Source organism: Cotesia glomerata, linkage group LG3, assembly GCF_020080835.1.
Source record: "Cotesia glomerata isolate CgM1 linkage group LG3, MPM_Cglom_v2.3, whole genome shotgun sequence".
Classification (NCBI taxonomy): Eukaryota; Metazoa; Arthropoda; class Insecta; order Hymenoptera; family Braconidae; genus Cotesia; species Cotesia glomerata.
Window position 1 is genome coordinate 13,006,941 of NC_058160.1, and position 19,660 is coordinate 13,026,600.

The window sequence follows — 19,660 nt, forward strand, 5'->3', positions numbered from 1 at the left end:
GATTACCGCTGGCTTGAACTCGTCGACCGCTATGTCACACCCACCTTTCCTCGGAAAGAAAAGAGGTGAGCTTGTCTAACCTCTTTTCTTCAACGTCTCCAACAGCTCGAGGGCCGTCTTCCCCATCGGCTTGATCCAGGGTGTCAGAAAGTTCAAGGTTATGCAGATACATAACATTGTAATTTCGAGCATTTAAAAATCAAATGCATGACGTGGAAATATTAAATAATACATTAATTTCAACTTTTTTTTATTTTTTGGACATAATCTTGCATCCTTAAAATAAGTCATCCTTAACGCATGATACAATTTGTTAATTATCCTTTTTAACTTCCCGCTAAGAAAATTGAAAATTTTCAAAAATTGGGAAGTTATTGGTTTCACCCCGTTTTTCGAAAATCGAATATTAAACGGATGTTTACGTTTTGAGGTCCTAGGAAGCCTCCTCGAATGTTTCCGCGATGATATCCGTATATCTGTATGTATATGTATGTGTGTGTCTTTTTTTTTTTTTTTCCCTTAGGGGGGGGGGGGGGGAATCCTTTTTACGGATTCTAGGCATAGTTGTTTGGCCTGGATATGTGACGACTCGACGCAGCGTCATACTAAAACTCGACACTAACGCCCCTACCCACTAAACCCTAAACCCCTTTTCCTTCTTTCCTCTAATCCCTCATGGAAACCGCCGTCAGGCATTACTTCGTGAAGGGAGGATCTAGCTACTGCTCTTCCTTCTGGTGGCTAAGGTGTTAACTACCTTCCTTCTATCTTCTGCTATTTGCTCTTCTTCTTTCGGTTGAATGCAAGTCTCTAAGGACTTCTGTTGCAAACGTGTTGGTAGCATTCCAGGCAGCTTCTGATGACAACATTGCTTCCGCTAGTGAATCTGGTTGCATTCTCTGGTTCAGGATCCTCTCCTCTTCTTCACGCTGTGGATCGAAACGAGGACATACAAAGAAGACGTGCTCCGCGTCTTCAGCAGCTCCTGGGCAGGACGGGCACTCCGAAGAGTCATCGTGCTTAAAGCGGTGTAGATACTCTCGAAAACACCCATGTCCCGACAACATCTGCGTAAGATAGTAATTGACCTCACCGTGATTCCGGTTAAGCCAAATGTCGATCCGAGGGATGAGACGGTGCGTCCACCTACCCTTCTCTGCAGCATCCCATTGTAGTTGCCATCGGCCTATGCTCTTCTGCCGTTCTTCAATTCTAAGTTCTTCAGGGCTCAGTGCAGTTGACCTTTTTCGTTGGTAAAGGGCCCGTCTTTCCTCTGCTAGAACTCTAAGAGGTAGGGTTCCAGCAATGACGCACACTGCTTCTTTTGATATAGTGCGGAAGGCACTAGCTATTCGTAGGGCACTCAGTCGGTATATTGGTCCAGCTTTTCTCCATGATTCTTGAGTTTCCAGTGCATCAGCCCAAATGGATATTCCGTAAGTGAGCACTGATGTGACTACTGATGACAATAGTAGCCTCCTGCTCTGCATTGGGCCTCCGATGTTAGGCATCAGCCGTGCGAGACTAGCCCTCACTACTGACGCTTTGGCACTGACATGTTCCACCTGCTGCTTGAAGTTAAGTCGTGCATCCAGCATCACTCCCAGATAACGGATAAATGGTTGTGATGTGATTTCTTGTTCTCCGACTCTCAACTTGATGGTTTCTACAGTTTTTCTGCTGGTGATGAGCACTGCCTCGGTTTTATGCTTGGCTAGTTGCAAGTTCATCATGTCCATCCACAAATTGACTCGTCTGAATGTAATATCCAATGCCATTTCTATCTCTTCGAGGTGCTTTGCGACAATCACGACAGCTACGTCATCCGCATATGCTACAAGTTTGACTTCCGTAGGCAATGCTATTCTCAGGAGGCCATCATACATGATGTTCCATAGCAGAGGACCTAAGACTGATCCCTGTGGCACTCCTCCGGAGATTTTGTACACTTCCGTACCATTCGTCGTGTCATATTTCAGGAGCCTGTTCGTAAAGTAGCTCGCTACTATTCTGCGAAGGTATCCTGGTTTGTTTTTTTCTTCTAGAGCCCGCATAACGCAGTCCCAGTTAGCGGAGTTGAAGGCATTCTTGATGTCCAAAGCAGCCACCAAGCAGTATTTCTTTTTTCCACCCTTCCATCTCGTTCCGGCGATTGCATCCTTGGCTATATCAACAACCAATTTGATAGCATCCAGAGTTGACCGTCCTTTTCGGAAACCAAACTGGTTCTCTGCTAGGAATGGATCGACTAAAGCCTCTATTCTCTGATGAATTATGCGCTCGAATATCTTGCCGGCCGTGTCTAATATGCAGAGTGGTCGGTAGGATGACGGTTCTTCCGGCGGCTTTTTCCCTTTCGGAAGTAACACTAGCCGTTGCTGTTTCCACTTCTGGGGAAAAGTCCCTTCCTTCAGGCATGTATCGTAAACGTCCAGGAATAATGTCGGTGCTGCCCTAAGGATTGATTTCAGGGCAATATTAGGAATTCCGTCCAATCCCGGCGCCTTATTATTCCCTACTCGATTTCCTGCCTCTATCAACTCGTCCAACGTGATAGTTGGGATGTCTTCAGAATTGAGCTGCTCCAACTTGTAGGTGAATACCAGCTGTTGGGGAAACAACGTAGTAACAATCTTCTCTAGGAGTTGTGGACACGTAGGTGATGGCATTGGTTGGCATTTCAAGTGGGTCATAACCACCTTATACGGTCTGCCCCATGGATCTTTCTCGACTTCTGCGACCAGTTCCTTCCAGCAACGTCTTTTGCTTTACTTGATGGCTCTGTTCAGTTCTCGACGGGCCTTTTTATACTCTGCCAACAGCTCTGCGGAGTTAGATCGTCTGTAGCCACGCTGAGACTTTCTTCTTTTTTTAAGACACTTTGAGCGTAGAATGCTAATGTGATCGTTCCACCAGTGCACTGAAGGTCTTGAATTTATGCGACGTTTCCGAGACATACTAGCGTCGCAAGCCTGGGTGACTCTTCTCATTCGGTCCTTGGTCTTCTCTTCAGCAGTTTCTACGATGATCGGATTGCAGTCTAAGGCTACTACTAAAGCAGTGGGGTCGAGACACTTAACTTTCCACCCAACCGCGCTAGCGCTCCTGTTGTCTCTTGTTAGTTTCTGGCCAGTTGATATTTCCCATAGTATCGCACTATGGTCGCTGGCTGTATAGATGTTCAATACTTTCCAAGAAAAACCTCTTCGAGCTAAGCAACTGCTGACAAATGTAAGGTCGACAGTTGAGTTTGTCTCTCCCTTAGTATACGTTGGCGTATCACCGGTATTAAGAAGGATCACGTCCAGAGTGGCCATTGCCTCGAGAAGTGCTTTTCCACGTGTATTAGTGAACTTGCTGCCCCAGTCTGTTGCCCAGGAATTGAAGTCACCAGCTATTGCCACGGAAAAGTGTTTTCTTGCGTCCTCAGTTAGCCGATCAAGGAAGTCTTCAAAATGCTCATTAGAGAGACTAGGTGGTGCATAGCAACTGTAGAAGCGGAGGCCATCTACCCATGCTGCTACGAAGCCAGCTTCTTCATTGTTGACTGTTCTCTGAAAAGGACTTTTACCGCAGGACCAGATGACGGCTTTGTTAGTGCTGTCGGATTCCCAGGGTTGGTTACTCAGATGTCTATAAGGCTCACTTATAAGTGCTACATCTGCCTCTAATTCGCGCACAGTTTGCATGAGCAGGTCATGCGCAGCCTCACAATGATTGAGGTTGAGCTGCACTATCTTCATGTTCTTGGCTTCGTTATCTTTTGGAGCGCTTCTTGGAAGATGGGGCATCTGTTCGTGCCTGCATGGTGAGCCGCCTTTTCTACGCCGTGCCGTTCAAAGAACAGTGCACATTTAGCTGGATTTTTACAATCAGCAATTTTGTGTCCTTCTTTTCCGCACCTTATGCAGAGCTTAGACCCGTCGACTTCGCTTTTGCACTGCGATCCGAAGTGCCCAAAGTGCCAGCATTTGAAGCATTGTATGGGTCTCTTCGTTGCTCTCATTCGGCAATTAGACCAGCCTATCCTTATTTTGCAGTTTCCCTCCAGTAACTTTTGTGCTGCAGCTGCTGGTAATGACACTGTGGCTGTCTGTGTACCCCTAAAGGCTTTACGGATCTTGATTGCCTCTAGTGGGATTTCACAACTTTCTCCAGCTTCCTTCTTTAGAGCGGTCTGAATATGCTCTTTAGTCGTGTCGTCATCGACATCTCGGATCTCGATGGTCTCCTGTGGCCCTTTGCAAATCACTTTGGCCTCCTCCTTAAAGATGTCCGCGATCGTCTTTTGCAGACCTTGGCCTTTGTCAGTGCTCTTCCTCGAAATCATAATCAACAAGTCCCCACTTCTGGTCTTGTTGATCTTATCCACAGTTGAACGAACCTGCTCATCTGGGACGTCCTGCTTTATAAGACGTAGAATCTCGGCATACTTTGTTTTCTCGGCCGGGCGGATGATCAGTGCGTCGGGTCTGATCTGTTTGCGTGGTTTTTTCCGCTTAGGCTCTGGCCTGGGCTCCTTCGGCGGCTGTTTTGAGAGTTGCTCTCTAGCTAGCCTTCTCTTCTCCTTCTTAGACTGTACTTTTTCCCAGTCAGTCGTCTTCTTGGGTTCGTCGCCCTGCCCTGCCAGTCGTTGGGGAGGGCTTTTTTTCAAGTCCTTCTTCTTTGTGACTTTGTCGGTTGGCTCTGGCGAATCTCGGTCCTTTCTCTTTCCAGACCTTGTGTCAGTTTCACCCTTGTCCTCAGCAGCAGATTCACCGTCACCGTCGGCTCCAGTGTCCATTGCTTCTCTGAGCAAGGCCTCGTGACGTTGTCAAAATAATTTGGCAACGCAGGTAAGCTCAAAGATTCGGGGACTAGGACGGACAGAAGAACGAACGAACGAGACTCTTGTAAGGGGGATAGGTGTTACGGCTCAAACAGGTCTTACGGCTGCACCTCCCCGCATGGGCCCCGCTGGTAACTGGTCGGGTTGTTATTATATTACCGGTCAGGCTAACGCAGTCGTTGAATGGGTTGATACAGTTAACTAAGTACGAGGACAGATTGACATTAAAATCAACTCAATTCACATCTGTCCTATGATAGCGTAAATGCTTGAGGACAGGGTTTTTCCTTGCCGGCAAACTTGGCTGTGTATTTCCTATGTGGGGGTAGGACAAATATACGTGCGTGTATAGCTCTTTTGAGCCCAGGAAACGGCCTCTTCGGAGGTAGGCGAAAGCCTCACCATATATTCTTCTGTCCATTGCTTCTTCCGTCTCAGTTTCTGTTTCAATGCGGCGTCGTGATGACTGCCATTCCTCGTCCAGTTTCTTGAATCTTCCAAGAGCATTGACTACACCGGTTGTCTTGGTCTTTATCTCCTTGTGGATATTGACCTTAGTTTGGACAAACTCTTGCAGCTCAATGGTCAGCTTCTCAAGGCACTCCAACGCTTGCGTTCTCTTCATGTCAGCGCTTGCTTCAATCGCTGCTTGTTGAGCATGAAGCCCGTTTCTATTCTTGTTTGTTTCCTGTAAGTTACTCATACTTTTTTGATTTACCAGCGCATCGTACGGAGTGGAGCGGGTTGCCATAACTAGGAACGGGTGTACCCTCGGAGATAGTACTCCTACCCCAGTTCCCTGAGGCCTAGCCGACACTTAGCCAGTCCCGGAATACACGGACGGACTAGACTCGCTCGGAGCGGTGAAGATTCCGATCTCTAACACTCACTGCGTACTTCCTGATCAAGGCCTGAAGTGGCTGGCTCCTGATCCACTGCTGCAACTTTCACCTCGGCAGGGCAAGCTCACATCAGCCGTGGCCTGCATCGTCGGAAACTACGATACAGGTTCCGGACACTCCCAGTAAGTTAAAGCAGGAACCAATCGTCTTGCTTGGTCAGTTAGTATGACCAACCCATTAAAGGGGAGTTTTGTCCACGGGAGCTTATTTTGTTTGGTTATTTTGCTTGGCTCCTACCCGCTGTACCTCATCAACTAAGAGATTAAGTGTCATCCAAGGACAGCGAGCGTTCTCCCATCCGCTCGGGGAGACGCGCCCGGTAGCAGTATCTCTTCTGCCCCGAGTGTGTGTGTGTGTGTGTGTGTGTTTTTTTTTTTTTTTTTTTTTTTGTTTTAAGGGGGGGGGAATCCTTTTTACGGATTCTAGGCATAGTTGTTTGGCCTGGATATGTGGCGACTCGACGCAGTATCATACTAAAACTCGACGCTAGCCCCTACCCACTAAACCCTAAACCCCTTTTCCTTTTTCCCCTAATCCCTCATGGAAACCGCCGTTAGGCACTACTTCGTGAGGGGAGAATCTAGCTACTGCTCTTACTTCTGATAGCTAAGGTGTTATTTTACCTTTCTTCTAGTTGTTGTCATTTGTTCTTCTTCTTTCGATGGAACGCAAGTCTATAAGGACTTCTGTTGCAAATGTGCTGATGGCGTTCCAGGAGGCTCTTGATGACAACATTGCTTCTACTATTGTCTCTGGTTGGATTTTCTTCTTTAGGATCATCTCCAGCTCATCACGCTGTGGGTAAAATCGTGGGCACTCAAAGAAAACGTGCTCCGCGTCTTCATTGATTCCTGGGCAGGACGGGCACTCCGGTGAATCATCATGCTTGAAGCGGTGAAGATACGTCCGAAAACATCCATGTCCTGACAACAACTGCGTCAGATAGTAATTGACCTCGCCATGACTTCGGTTTAGCCAAACGTCGATCTTCGGTATGAGACGGTGTGTCCATCTCCCTGTTGTCGCGGCGTCCCACTGCGATTGCCATTGTGCGATGCTGTTCTGCCGTTCTTTAGCTCTGAGTTCCTCGGCACTTTGTGTGGTTGTCCTCTTTCGTTGGTAAAGGTTCCGTCTTTCCTTAGCTAGGATTCTGAGCGGCAAAGTTCCGGAAATGACACACACTGCTTCCTCTGATATTGTTCGAAAGGCGCTTGCAACTCGTAGGGCACTCATACGATATATTATTCCAGCTTTTCTCCATGAATCTTGCACCTCTAGTGCGTCAGCCCAAATTGATATTCCGTAGGTGAGCACCGATGTGACTACTGATGACAATAGTAGCCTCCTGCTCAGCTTTGGGCCTCCGACGTTCGGCATCAATCGTGCGAGACTAGCTCTCACTACCGACGCTTTCGTACAGACGTGTTCCACTTGCTGCTTGAAGTTGAGTCGGGCATCAAGCATCACTCCCAGATATCGTATATGAGGTTGTGATGTGATTTCTCGGTCACCGACATTAATCTTAATTGTTTCAACTTCTTTTCGGCTGGTAATAAGCACTGCTTCGGTCTTCTGCTTGGCCAGTTGTAGGTTCACTGTATCCATCCACTGGTTGATCTTCTCAAAAGTGATGTCAAACAGATGTTGAATCTCGTCGAGGTGTTTGGCGACGATCACTGCGGCAACATCATCCGCATACGCTACCAGTTTGACACATCTTGGAAGCTTCAGTCTCAGGAGCCCGTCATACATGATATTCCACAGAAGTGGACCAAGAACAGAGCCCTGTGGCACACCACCGGTTATATCATACTCTTTCGGACCATTCTTTGTATCGTATTTCAGCACTCTCTCTGTAAAATAGCTAATCACTAGTCTGCGAAGATATGTTGGCACGTTCTTCTCGTCGAGAGCTTGCATGATGCAGTCCCAATTAGCGGAATTGAAAGCATTTTTGATGTCCAAGGCAGCCACCATGCAGTACTTCTTCGTTCCACCCTTCCATCTAGTTCCTGCGATTGCCTCTTTGGCCGTATTAACAACCAGGTTGATCGCGTCCAAGGTTGATCGTCCTTTCCGGAATCCATACTGGTTGTCTGCCAAGAGTGGGTCGACTACTGCATCTATTCGCTGATGAATGATACGCTCAAATATCTTACCCGCCGTATCTAGCATGCAGAGTGGTCGGTAAGATGACGGTTCTTCTGGCGGTTTCTTTCCTTTAGGTAAAAGTACTAACCGTTGCTGTTTCCACTTACGAGGAAAAGTCCCCTCCTTGAGGCATGCGTTGTAAGCGTCTAGAAATAATGTTGGTGCTGCCTTTATGATTGTTTTCAAGGCTATATTAGGGATTCCGTCCAATCCCGGCGCTTTATTATTTCCTACCCGATTACAGGCCTCCAACAATTCTTCTTTAGTGACAGGTGGAATGTCGTCCAGTTCATCTTGCGTTGACTGATAATTGAGACTGTGTTGCTGTGGAAACAGCGCAGTGACGATTTTCTGAAGGAGTTGGGGACACGTAGGCGACGGCATTTGTTGTTTCTTCAGGTGCGTCATGACCACCTTATACGGCCGACCCCACACGTCTTTGTCGACCTCGTATATGAGCTCTTTCCAGCATCTTCCTTTGCTCTCTTTTATGGCCTTATTAAGTTCACCACGAGCTTTTTTGTACTCTGCGATCAGCACTGCAGAGTTAGGTCGTTGATAGCCACGCTGTGATATTCTTCTCTTTCGATGACACTCTTTACGGAGGTTGCTGATATGATCATTCCACCAGTGTACCGCAGGTCTTGAATTCATAACACGTTTGCGAGGCATACTGGCATCACAAGCTTGTGTTACTCGCATCATCAGAGCCTTAGTATGTTCTTCTGCACATCCAGTCTCTATCGGATCACTATCGAGGGCTGTTAGCAATACTTCTGGGTCAAGAGATTTCACCTTCCAACCGACGGTGTTAAATTGCTTGATAGGCCCCCGGAGGTTCTGGTCGTTTGACGTTTCCCAGAGTATCGCATGATGGTCACTGGCAGTGTAGATGTCCAGTACCTTCCAGTTAGTGTTACCTTTAGCAAGGCTGGTACTGACAAAAGTGACGTCTACAATCGAGCTTGCGTCACCTTTGGTGTAGGTTGGCGTGTCACCACTGTTGAGCAAGACTACATCTAGAGTAGATAGAGCTTCTAGCAGCTCTCTTCCTCGTGCATTAGTCTGCTTACTGCCCCAGTCCACTGCCCAGGCGTTAAAGTCCCCGGCTATCGCCACTGGATGATGTTGCTTCGCGTCCTCGGTCAGTCGATCCCAGAAGTCAGTAAACTCAGCAATGGAGAGGCTGGATGGTGCGTAGCAGCTGTAAAAACGGATGCCATCTACTGATGCTGCTACAAAGTCAGCGCTGCCATTGGTAGCTCCACTCTGGAAAGGGAGCTTACCACAAGCCCAGATCACAGCTTTCGTGGTAATATCCGTCTCCCAAGGTTGTCCAGCTATGGCTCCGATAAAAGCACAACGTCGAGCTTTAATTCCCGTACTGTCTGCATAAGCAAGTCATGCGCAGCTTCGCAGTGATTGATGTTAAGCTGCAATATCCTCATGTTCGTTTATTTGTCAGCTTCTGGAGTGCTTCTTGGAAGACTGGACATCAGCCAGAACCAGACCGGTGAGCAGTGTCCTGAGAGCCAGGTTTTTCTGCACATAACGCACATTTCACTTTATTTGGGCATTGAGCAGCTTGATGACCTGTTTTCCCACATTAAATGCAAAGTTCAGATCGGTTGACTTCGCTTTTACATTGGGCAGTAGTGTGCCCAAAGTGCCAGCACTTATAGCATCGTAGTGGTGTCTTAATTGCTCTGGCACGGCAATTTACCCAGCCAATCCTTATTTTGCCTGTCTTTCCGAGTATCCTCTGCACTATTGCTGCTGGCAATCGTACCGAAGCAGTTTGAGTACCTCTGTAAGCCGGACAAATTTTAATGACATCTTCAGGTATTTCGTAGTCATTTCCAGCTGCCTCTTGTAAGGCCTTCCGGACATCGTCTTTAGTTGTTTCGTCGTCAATGTCCCGGATTTCAAGCTGTTCCTCTGGGCCTTTACAGATGACTTGCGCTTCTTCTTTAAGGATGCTCTTGATGGTCTTCAGCAAAGCTTGTCCTTTGTCTGCGGTCTTTCTGGAAAGCGTAATGAGCATATTCCCATCATTCGTCTTTTGAACCTTGTCAACGACGTCACGGGTCTGATCTGGTGGGACATCTTTTTTAATCCGACGCAGTATCTCGGCATATTTTGCCTTCTCAACGGGTCGAATAATTAAGGCATCTGGTTTGGTGAATTTTCGCGGTTTTTCCCGCTTAGGCTCCGGCCGAGATTTGTTCACCGGTTGTTTTGGTAACCGCTCTCTCGCTTGCTCCTTCTTCTCCTTCTTGGATTGGACCTTCTGCCATTCAGTCACCTCTTTTTTTCCGGCGTTCTACACTGCTGTGTTTTTCGGAAGGCTTGGTTTCAGGTCCTTTTTCTTCACAACTTGGCAGATCGTTGGGTCGGGAGAAGATCGATCTTTTCTCTTAGTTGACGTGCTGCTAGTTCTGATTCTGTCTTCCGCGACTGATTCACCGTCACCTTCGGCTCCAGTGTCCATTGCTTCTTCATTCACGAAAGTTGCTTGAATGCTTCTCTCCGGGGTAGTGCGAGAAGTGCGTCGTACTGTTAAACACCATTCTTCATCAAGTTTCTTGAATCTCTGGAGGGCATTGGCTACGCTGGTCGTCTTGGTCTTAATCTCCTTGTGGATATTGACCTTAGATTGGATGAAGTCATTTAGCTCACTGGTCAGCTTTTCAAGGCGTTCAAACGCTTGCGACCGCTTCATTTCAGCGCTTGCTTCAATCGCTGCTTGTTGGGCATGAGGTCCGTGTTCACTATTGTTGTTTTCCTGAATTTTACTCATTCTTTTAAATTCACCAGCGCATCGTACGGAGTGGAGCGGGTTGTCATAACTAGGAACGGGTGTACCCTCGGAGATAGTAATCCTACCCCAGTTCCCTGAGGCCTAGCCGACACTTAGCCAGTCCCGGAATACACGGGCGGACTAGACTCGCTCGGAGCGGTGAAGATTCCGATCTCTAACACTCACTGCGTACTTCCTGATCAAGGCCCGAAGTGGCTGGCTCCTGATCCACTGCTGCAACTTACACCTCGGCAGAGCAAGCTCACATCAGCCGTGGCCTGCATCCTCGGAAACTACGACACGAAGTTTCGGTCACTCCCAGTGGGTCACAGCAGGGAACGATTGTCTTGTTAGGTCAGTTAGTGTGACCAACCCATTAAAGGGGAGTTTTATCCACGGGAACGTATTTTATTTGGCTCCTACCCTCTGTACCAGGTATAGCGAGCGTTCTCCCATCCGCTACGGGGAGGCGCGCCTGGTAGCAGTTTCTCCTCTGCCCCAAGTGTGTGTGTGTGTGTGTGTACGGCAGTATGTAAACCTCTCATAACTTTTGAACAGCTTGACCGATTTCATCGCGGTTGGCACCATTCGAAAGGGCTTGACCAAACTTAGATTTTGACTAGAATTTGGATCAATTCGAACCAGTAGATTTTGAGAAATCTCAAAAAAACTGCAAAAAAAAATTTTTTCAAATATTTTTTTTTTTTTTGGAATAACTTCCAAACGGCTTTACTGATCAATTTCAAAAACTAATCAGCTTTTAACATAAAAAAAACCACGCTGATTGCCGCCAGCCCGGTCAAAATCGGTTAATTCGTTCGTGAGTTATCGTTAACGAAAAAAATCGAAAAAATCGTTTTTTGGGAATTACTTCGAAACTCTATGTTCGATCGATGTAAATTGAAAAGTTTCTTATGAAGCTTAAAAAACTGCATTGAATGCCACCAACAACGTAAAAATCGGTTAATTCATTTAAAAGCTATTGTGGTTTAAAAATTTGAAAAATAGTGTGTTATTTAACTTCTAGCAGATTTTTGAGCTCGGAGAGCTCAAAATGATACGAAATTTATATTTTTGAGCTCCAGTAGCTCAAAAACGTAATAAATGCAGTTTTGTGTATGAAATGAGCAGGAAGTTGCAAGGTTGTTGTTAAGGGTCAACCGTTTTCCTAATTTTTTTACTTCATTTAGAGTTTTTGACGTCACTTGTCGTCTTATTAATATGGGAATAATTTGTAATTTGAGATTGAGAATATTAATGTGCGAAAATTCGTAAGTAAATAAGTATTCGTAAGAATGAAAAAAAATTGATATTCTCATGAAATTATTTCTAATTTTTATAGAAGATTAATATCTGTTTGAGTTTGAGGTTATTTGAGGTTAAAAATTGTAATTGAAATGAAGAAACGGACAAAATATATCATGCGTTAAAAAAATAAAAAATTATATCATACGTTAAGCCTGACTTTAAGATTATGTCTAAAAAATTAATAAAAGTTGAAATTAATTTATTGTTTAATGTTTGCACGCCGTGCATTTGATTTTTAAATACTTAAAATTACAATATTATGTATCTGCACAATTTTAACTTATACAGAAGTTGCAAAAAACAGAAAAAAAATTTTTTTTGATATTCAAAATTTTTTTTTTTTTAATTAAAAAATTTATATTTTTGAAAGAAAAAAAACCCCTTTCCAAATTTTCAGGATCTTTTAAGATCAGTACAAGGTATCATACAAAAAAAATTGAGCCAAAATTTTTATGGCGCTCTTCATTTTTGTCGATTTTCAAAAATTCAAAATTTGACAAATTTGGCATTTTTCGGAATTTTTTTCCAAAATATTTTTTTTTTCAGTAGCCCCAAGTGTCCCCTTTCAAACAAACAAAAGACCATTCCTGTATCTATAATTGCATTCGAGATATTGCAAAAACAAAATTGAAAAACTGGAAAAATCGCGAAATTTTGAATCTGCAAAGGGGAAGGGGAAAACCGAAAAACGAGTGTTTTTTCAACATAACTCCGACATTTTTTGGAATAACTTTTAAACGGCTTTACTAATCAATTCCAAAAACTAATCAGCTCTTAACATAAAAAAACCACTTTGATCGCCGCCAACCGCGTAAAAATCGGTTTATTCATTTAAAAGTTATTGCGGTTTAAAAATTTGAAAAATTTAGTTTTATCAAACTTCTATCAGACCTTTGAGCTCGAAGAGCTCAAAAGCATAAAAAGTTATCTCTTTAAGCTCAGAGAGCTCAAAATAACACATAATTAGTATTTTTGAGCTCGGAGAGCTCAAAAACCTCATTAGTGCAATTTTAAGCACCTAGTATGAAATGAGCGGGAAGTTGCACGGATGGCCTTCAGGGTCTACCGTTTTTCTAATTTTTTTTTCTCATATTATACTAACTCAATTACATTTCAATACTAAATTAAATTTTTTACCCTTGTGTATCTTATCGTTTTAATTTTAGAATGCAGTTCAAACATCTTGGCCTACTGGAAGCCGACAAATGACAGCTATTGTACCATCATGGCAACAATTACCACCTCAACATGCAACGATTCAACAACCAATTCTCAGTGATACTAGTGATTGGGGACGACCTCTGATTGTAGATAGCTCCTCAATATTACAGGTAATTCGTCATCATTTATAGCCATAAGTTTGAAAATAGTGAAAAGTTTCAGGGTTGGCAAGCAGGATGAACATTTTTTATAGATTTTTGGAGACTTTTTGATTATAGCCTGAAATGAACACATCAGTATACAAAAAAAAAATACAATCTTGACTAAAGAACAATATTCTTGACTTAAAAACTTCTATCGGAGGACCACCATGATTTTGAATGAAGAATATTTTGTTCTTGATTTTAAACATTTTGATTAAATTTCCAATAATAGAATAAAGCAAAGTTTTTTTTTCCCATCCGGATGTAAAGCGTCATCTTTAGCCCTGCTGCGCTAAACAAAGTTGCCGCTTTCTGCCTTCGTCGAGCAAAATAAAAAAAATATACACTCCAAGGGAAGTAAATAAGAAAGCCTCATATCACATGTTTGTTAACCTCGGTTTCGGCTCGGCCAACAATTACATGTGATCTAAGACATTTCTTACTTTACTTCCCTAGGGGTGTAATATACTATTTTAATTAATATTTTTACTTACTTTAAAACAAAATAACATCACTCAAGAGCATCGATGTTCTTTACTTCAGACAATTAGATTGCAGCGGCGCCTTTAGAATGATACCAAAATCAGATACTATTAATAGAGTAAATAATACACCAGTCTTGCAAGAAGCGTGCAATGGGTGTACTATGAGACATATTGTTATACTCGGCCTGATCCAACAGGATTCGAGGCCTATAGTCGGTATTTTTTTCCGTTACTTTTAATTCATAGAAAAATTGATATTTAACTAACAACGATATTTTTGAATTAAATATATAATATTTTTAAACTTTAAATACCGTTTCTTAATTTAAGAAAAAAACTTTGTAGTTTTAAACGAAAAATTTTTTGAGATATAAATAGCAAGTTTATTAATTCAAGAACAAAATTTTGAAGACGATAATGTTTTTGGTTCGAGTATTTTTTTTTCTGTGTGAGTATATCAAACTATAACAAATTATTTATGAAAATATCAATTTTTTTACAATCTTTCGACACATCTATTAACATTAAAAGCGAGAGAAAAAAATTTTTTATTCACATGTAAAAATTCGGAACAAAGTCGAATGTTAATTGTTAATTAAGTCAAAATTTAAGATTACATCTTTATGATTCTAACATCTTTTGATAGTTAAAACATTTAATTGATCGATTTTTGTTCGTAAGGACCAGCGGCCTGTATTTCCTGTAACTGATGTTTACAATACGAGCACTTTAATAGACCATCCATCACAAACTTGGAATAAGCGTAGTGTAACAAAACATCATCAGCATCATCTTACTGTACCTCAGCAATCTCAACACCGACATGACCATAAAAAAGAAATACAACAACTGAGTCCGGTGAAAAAGAGGGTAAAAGAAAGTACACCACCTAGTAGCTCCAGGAGATTTTCACCATCAAATGGTCAATGGCAACAAGCAATTCAAACTCATCATATTGGAAAACACCTTATTGCTCACAACGGGGAGCAACAACAAAATTTAGTAGCTAAACAGCAGACTATCACTATTCACGATACTCCATCTCCTGCGGTATCAGTTATAACAATCAGTGATAGTGAAGATGAAACAATTGGAAAGTGGTGAGTTAAATGAATAAATAAATGTATTACTTAGAAATCTAATTCAAAAAATATCTAAAATTTTGAAGAGGAAAATCATTAGTGACATTTCAACTTTTAAAAATTGAATTTTTGATTGATTATAATCATAACGTTTCGAGGTCTGAAGAAGATATAGCTTTGAGAATGTCGTTAAATTACGAAAGGCGTGTTAGTGAATTGAATTATATCAATTGGCGGATTTTCTCACTTTCCTGCTTTCCCGTGTAGGAACTGCCAGAGTTAAATGACGGGGCCATGTCTGGCCCAGTAGTGGGTAACCAACCTTGGCGCACCGATATTGGCCCATGCTTGGACCAAGACTGGGTAATTAACCTTGACCAACCCAATGATTACGCGGGCGTGGGCCAAGACTGGACAACCAAGCCTCGGCCAGCCCAATGATTATCCGAGCCTGGACCAACACTGGTTCACTATAGAATGGCCGAGGCAAGGGAACCCAGCGTTGGGCCAACACTGGTTTGCCATAGAATAGCCAAGGCAAGAGAACCCAGCGTTGGGCCAGGACTGGTTTTCCATAGAATAGCCGAGGTAAGAGAACCCAGCGTTGGGCCAACACTGGTTCGCCATAGAATGGCCGAGGCAAGGGAACCCAGCGTTGTACCAACACTGGTTTGCCATAGAATGGACGAGGCAAAAGAACCCAGTCTTGGCCCAAGACTGGGCAACCAAGCCTTGGCCAGCCCAATGATTACCCGAGCCTGGGCCAAAGCTGGGAAGCCTAGCCATAGCCGTTGAATAGCAACCCATACTTGAGCCAGAATTGAGTAACCTAGCTTTGGCCATTCGATGAGAAATTCAAACTTAATTTATCATTAAGTAATAGAATTTTAAACAGTACATATTTATTGTTTAACGAATATTTGTAAGCAAATGCTAAAATTGAAAATTTATTATTTAACCAAAACAATTGCATATCGTCAAAATTGATATGGTCTTAAAAAAATTAAAATATAATAATTGACAGTTGAATTTTTTATATTGATAATTTTAAAAAGTAAAATTTATGATATGATATTAAAAATATACAGAACAATGAAAAAAGTCTGAAGTAATATAAGAACTTAAGTCTTGCATTTTTTTAACTAATAAACATTTGTAAAAAATAGTTAATTTTCATCAAAACACAATATTTAATTAGAATATTTTCAGCCTTATTGGTCATACGTGACTAGTAGATCTTTTAATTAAAGCCAATAGATGGACACTCCATCTTCCCTATATGTCGAGAGTTTCCTCTCTTCTACTAAGTTCGATGGAAATCCATCGAACTTGAATACTAGTAAAGCTGTTCGAGTTATAAAGATGTTAATTGAATGAAAGATGATGAAAGAAATTAAATGAGAGCAAAGACAAACTTTGAAAAAATAAATGGGGTTGGTTGCCAAGCCAGGAATCGAACCTGGATCTCCCTGATAACATGTCAGGAGCTCTACTGAACTTAGTAGAAGAGAGGAAACTCTCGACATATAGGGAAGATGGAGTGTCCATCTATTGGCTTGAATTAAAAGATCTACTAGTCACGTATGACCAATAAGGCTGAAAATATTCTAATTTAAACACACAATCGGTCGATGAAAAAATAATAATATTTAATAACATAAATAATAAACCGTCACACTTCGTCACCATGTAGATTTAGTTTATATGAATGATGAGATGTGAATCAACTTATCGGTCGTACGGCGTAGGGGTTAGTTATCGGTCTGGCAAGCGCGCGGCTCGGGTTCGAATCTCGGTTAGGGCAAATGCTGTTTTCACTTTATTTCTATAATTAGTAAAAGTTAGATCTAAATAAACAGTCAAACGATCTAAACTTGCGTTAACTCTACATCAAAATAAAATTAAAAATTTACACTTCAAAAATAAAATTTTCAAAAAATCGTTTTTTTTGGAATAACTTCTAAACGACTCAACCGATCAATTCCAAAAACTAATTCGCTCTTAAATTAAAAAAAAACACTTCGATTGTCACCAGCCCCGTCAAAATCGGTTGATTCGTTCGAGAGTTATCGAAAACGAAAAATTTCGAAAAAAAGTGTTTTTTTCACATTACTTAAACATTTCTTTTTGGATAGTATTTGATAAAATAAAATAATTATTAGAGCCCAAAAAACCACGTCGGTCGCCACCAAAAACGTGAAAATCGGTTGATTTGTAACGGGGTGGTTAGCCCTGTCCAATTGGTCACCCCTTTCCTCTTTGAAAAGGGCGCCACTGGGATTTTATACTCGGTGTCCCAGAAACCGGGGAGCATGAGAAGGAAAGATCGGGTCGTGAGAAGTTGAGAAAAGCTGAAAAATTAATACTGAGAAACAATTATTAACAATTTAATTATTTATTCAATATAAACAATTTTATTTTAACAAAATTCCTTAATAATATTACCCTTAAAATTAACCTATCAATTACTTAATTGTGAGGACCTCTCACCTACGCAGGCACTTGCCAAAACTTATAACTAAATATCCTTAAATTCTTTCAACTATAGATCATTACGCATCTATCTTCTTAATTTCTTAACTCTACATAGACCATTACGCATCTATCCTTAATTTCCTAATTCAATCATAGACCATTACGCATCTAGATTCCTAATTTCTAAATTTAATCATAGACCATTACGCATCTAGATTCTTAATTTCTTAAACCCTCGTCCAACTGACGGAATAACAAACAACATGTTTTACCCAATAAAAACTTCTTAATTATTCAATTATCTGAACTAATTTCACATAAACAACCTCGTCTACCTGACGGAATACCATATAATCTTATTCAATTCCATATAAAATCATCCACCGGACGTTAACTTCATTTCTCAAATTTTCTTAAATAAAATTTTAACCAATTTTCCTTAAATAAATTTAATCTCCAGATTAACTAAATTTACCAAATTCACCAAATTTTCTTATCGAATTTATCTAATAAATTATCCTTAATTCAATCAATTATTTAATAATTGATTTAGCACTTTTCTAACTTAAACAATTCAATTACATTTATCCACCCTAAATTTAATTTTCCAAAACTTTACAATACTATCATAATCTACTAAATTTTACGCCAACACTTGTTTACTGCAAATAAATTTTACTACATTACATAATCACTAAATTTCTGTACTAGTTCACTTACTAAATTTTCTACTAATATTTTCAATTAATAAATTCTACTGAACTCATTACAGGATTTACTAAATTTAATCTTCCTAGACAAAATTCTAAACATCAACTATTCGAATCCTAAGCGTCTCAATACAACTCTTAACTACATACATTCTAGAATGACCTTCACTGACTTAATTACGCATTTTCATTTCTTATTCAAATTTACTTTTCTTTGTATCTCGAAAATTCTTAACTAAAATTAATTTATCATAGCCAACAGGCCTATAATAAATTACTTATAAATTCTCTACAGTAAATTCACAAATAAACTATTAATCTCATTCTTTTAAAATAAATATCCAATAACAAAAACTAGCTAAATGACCTTGGCGCATGAATTTCTAAAGTACAAAACTTGCTAATATAAAAATGACCGCTCGAGAAATTAATTTTAATTATTTCAGCCTCTTAATTAAATTAATAATCAATTTTGGCCTAAAAAAATCGAAAATACCTGGAGACTCAATTATTGTTTTATCCAACGACGACTGATACTCCGGTCCAACTTGGCTGGCTCCGCCGCTTGACGTCTTGTCGTCTCAAACCACTATGTTAGCTTCCGGTCAGGGCTTGTCCAATTCCAAATACCGTAATAAACTCCTCAGTAGTTGCTTTCTATCGTCGGAGTTCAAAACTGCACTCTCTTGACTTATCTAATCTCAACAAGGTCACTGATTCACAAAAGGCAAAAGGCCACTGGCTTCCAGAAGGGAAAAAGCCTCGATGTTTTTCGTGCTCGCTCTTTTATAACCCTCAGCTCAGGCTCTCGAACTTTCCTATTGTTACGCCCCGCTTCATTTTCCGGGAACAGTAGTGGGGAATCTTGATTAGCACGCCCGGTGACAAGTCGAAACTCTTGTCAAAAATCGAAAAGTAAGGGAAAACCCTTACCTACCGTGCGTCAATTATCGGGGTCGATAATGACCCCGGGAAGTTCGATTTTCCCTGTTACAGATTCATTCAGTAGTTATTGCGGTTTGAAAATTTAAAAAATAATTATAACATGTCATTGCGTCCATTCTTTATATATAATTAAAACAGTTCGCAGGAAAGTGGACATAAGATGTTAATCATAATACTAATTGTCAATTCATTGCGATGTTTCGGTCATGTATTTGACCTTCATCAGGCATCTAAAAATTTTTAATTACAAACACATGTTACAAAAAATAATGTTTTATTAAACTTTCATCAGACTTTTGTGCTCGAAGAGCTTAAAAGCTTAGAACAGCTAACTCTTTGAGCTCGGAGAGCTCAAAATAACATATAAATTCTATTTTTGAGCTCGAAAAGCTCAAAAACGTCATAAGTGCAATTTTAAGCGCTTAGATATGGAATTAGCGGGAAGTTGCAGGGATGGCCTTTACACGGAAAAAAATCCTATGAAAAATTACAATAGTAACATCGTAATCCAAGACTAGACTTTCAGTATCTTGATTTTTACGATGCTGCCGTCTACAGAATACAATTTGAATGATTGAAAATTACGATGTTATTTAGTAAATTTTTTTTT

The 19,660-nt window shown here is 41.2% G+C and overlaps 1 protein-coding gene across 7 annotated transcripts in view; it reads left to right on the forward strand.

Moving 5' to 3' along the window:
* Positions 1 to 19,660, forward strand: part of LOC123261118 (homeodomain-interacting protein kinase 2-like) — a 229,311-nt gene that overhangs the window by 137,363 nt on the left and 72,288 nt on the right. For 6 of the 7 annotated variants that reach the window (XM_044722618.1, XM_044722617.1, XM_044722612.1 and 3 more), the window contains 2 exons: positions 13,156 to 13,320; positions 14,520 to 14,938. In XM_044722618.1, coding sequence (XP_044578553.1) covers positions 13,156 to 13,320; positions 14,520 to 14,938 — 584 coding nt within the window. The remainder of the gene's footprint in view (positions 1 to 13,155; positions 13,321 to 14,519; positions 14,939 to 19,660) is intronic. The other variant, XM_044722614.1, reaches the window with a different exon arrangement.